A 347-nucleotide genomic window follows, 5' to 3' on the forward strand; every position below is an offset into this window, starting at 1 on the left:
ATCAATCATTACACCAACTCACCCTCTTGCACTGTCCTTAGGTTGATGTAGTAGGCATCACGGCCACCCCAACAGATGGCCATTCCCACAAGCAGAAGCCCCGTATTTTCCACCACCAGCCCTGCTACCTCCTTCTCCAGTGGCCGCTGGCTCCGTCGTGGGGTACGGCTCTGTCCTGTCACTTTCCAGCCTGAGCAGGTAGGAGTACATGTATCAGATAAATTTGCCATTTCTCAAGTTATTTTATAAATTTAACAACTCACAAGATGGGCTTTGTTTTAAAATGTGCATTGTGACACTTTTCAATATTTTCTTATTTCCCTGGCATGTTTAATCCTTTGTATATG

The 347-nt window shown here is 45.0% G+C and overlaps 1 protein-coding gene across 1 annotated transcript in view; it reads right to left on the bottom strand.

Moving 5' to 3' along the window:
* Positions 1–347, bottom strand: part of LOC119586608 (DNA polymerase theta-like) — a gene marked incomplete at its 3' end in the record, with an annotated part of 48,768 nt that overhangs the window by 16,488 nt on the left and 31,933 nt on the right. The window contains 1 exon segment of the mRNA XM_037935358.1: positions 23–190. Within this exon segment, the coding sequence (XP_037791286.1) occupies positions 23–190 (168 nt within the window).

This window comes from Penaeus monodon, chromosome 21 (assembly GCF_015228065.2).
Source record: "Penaeus monodon isolate SGIC_2016 chromosome 21, NSTDA_Pmon_1, whole genome shotgun sequence".
Taxonomy (NCBI): domain Eukaryota; kingdom Metazoa; phylum Arthropoda; class Malacostraca; order Decapoda; family Penaeidae; genus Penaeus; species Penaeus monodon.